Source organism: Cebus imitator, unplaced genomic scaffold (genome assembly GCF_001604975.1).
Source record: "Cebus imitator isolate Cc_AM_T3 unplaced genomic scaffold, Cebus_imitator-1.0 Scaffold111, whole genome shotgun sequence".
Taxonomy (NCBI): domain Eukaryota; kingdom Metazoa; phylum Chordata; class Mammalia; order Primates; family Cebidae; genus Cebus; species Cebus imitator.
The window spans coordinates 2,414,645-2,416,492 of record NW_016107426.1 but is presented as its reverse complement, the minus strand read 5'-3'; the positions used below and the strand labels follow the sequence as shown (position 1 = coordinate 2,416,492).

The 1,848-nt window shown below is 43.5% G+C and overlaps 1 protein-coding gene across 6 annotated transcripts in view; it reads right to left on the bottom strand.

Annotated features, from left to right (window-relative positions):
* The window catches only part of SENP2 (SUMO specific peptidase 2), a 47,890-nt gene that overhangs the window by 34,207 nt on the left and 11,835 nt on the right, over positions 1-1,848 (bottom strand). For 5 of the 6 annotated variants that reach the window (XR_001828048.1, XM_017538399.1, XM_017538406.1 and 2 more), the window contains exons 3-4: positions 700-833; positions 221-287 (exon numbers count right to left, since the gene is read on the bottom strand). The exons of the other annotated variant lie outside the window; for it this stretch is intronic. Coding sequence is in view for 4 of the 5 variants with exons in the window: in XM_017538399.1 (XP_017393888.1) it covers positions 221-287; positions 700-833 (201 nt within the window). In the remaining variant the exon portion in view is untranslated. The remainder of the gene's footprint in view (positions 1-220; positions 288-699; positions 834-1,848) is intronic. 6 annotated transcript variants of the gene reach the window in all.

Here is a 1,848-nt window from a genome sequence, read left to right as displayed (position 1 = left end):
GATCTCTTGACCTCGTGATCCACCCGCCTCGGCCTCCCAAAGTGCTGGGATTACAGGCTTGAGCCACCGCGCCCGGCGCCACTTGCTTTTTAGAACAGTAAAAAGAATGTCTTTGTTCTCATCACAATCCAAATCAGTGTTTTCCTTTCATATTTTTAAAATGTAGGAAAAATGGGCAGAAGGAGGTAGAAGGAAACAGAAATATTTTTGACCACCTCACCCAGTGTCAGCATGTTGTTCCAGGATCCAGAACCTGTCAGTTCACAAGATGAAGAGTTCGAAAATACCTTAAAATCAAACAGAATCACCTCTGTATCATCTAAATTTTGTAATCTAAGTAAGTTTCTATTATGAAAAGATAACTTTTTCTTAGGTAGCTCACAAAAGAGATACCATCGATAAGACCTAGGGTTTAATTTGTCAAGACCCACAAATTGATGTAAAAGTAACAATTCCAGTTTCTTTGTACATACTTAAATAAGAAAGCATATGCAATAATATTTAGCTCTTTATAAACACATTTTAAATGTTCAATTTATTAACCTTTAATTTCTTAGCTTTTATATCACAGCTGATAAAGATATAAATATTTCTGGAAAAAAGTAATTGTATACATTAACTCTCAAAAAGAGAATTTTCTAAAATTTAATGATTAATTACAAAGATCAGTATTCCTAATGGAGCCTTATCCCCACTGACCTCTCCTGAAGGGGCCACATTCCGTGTTCCATTACAAGCAGAAGTTACCATGGGCTTTGTGGTCAGCTGGAATGGGAATCCAAATAAGCTGGCAGCATTGTAGAGACTGTTTTTCACTTGGTGAATAAAGCAATCTAGAAAGTGTCAACAAACTGTAAATATAGAGTAACAAACTTCCAGCAAAAAAAATCAAATGATTTCTTGGAAACAGCCTCTCTCAATTTTTATTAAAAGTTCTATTGGTTGGGTGCGGTGGCTCATACCTGTAATCCCAACACTTTGGGAGACTGAGATGGGAGGCTTGCTTGAGCCCAGGAGCTCAAGACCAGCTTGGGCCACCACGGAGAAACTCCATCTCTACAAAAATTAGCTGGGCATGGTGTCCTGCGCCTGGAGTCCCAGCTACCTGGGAGGCTGAGGTGGAAGGATCACCTGACCCCAGGAGGTTTAGGCGGCAGTGAGCTGTGATTGTGCCATTGCTCTCCAGCCTGGGCGGCAGAGTGAGACTGTCTCCAAAAATAAAACTGAAAGAAGTCCTATTTTTTTTTTTTTTGAGACGGAGTTTAATTCTTGTTGCCCAGGCTGGAGTGCAATGGTGTAACCTTGGCTTACCACAACCACCACCCCGGGATTCATGCGATTTTCCTGCCTCAGCCTCCAGAGTAGCTGGGATTACAGGCATGCACCCCCACACCCAGCTAATTTTGTATTTTCAGTAGAGATGGGGTTTCTCCATGTTAGTCAGGCTGGCCTTGAACTCCTGGTTTCAGGTGATCTGCCTGCCTCGGCTTCCCAAATGCTGAGATTAAAGGTGTGAGCCACCGCACCTAGCCAAAGGTCCTATTTTCAACCACTGAAATAAAAAGGTGGCCCGGCATGGTGGTGCACACCTGTAATCCCAGCACTTTGGGAGGCCGAGGCAAGTGGATCACAAGGTCAAGAGTTCAAGACCATCCTGGCCAACATGGTGAAATCCTGTCTCTACTAAAAATACAAAAATTAGCTGGGTGTGGTGGTGGACACCTGTAGTCCAAGCTGCTCAGGAGGCTGAGGCAGGAGAATCACTTGAACCTGGGAAGTAGAGGTTGCAGTGAGCTGAGATTGCACCACTGCACTCCAGGCTGGGCGACAGAGGGAGACTTCGTCTCA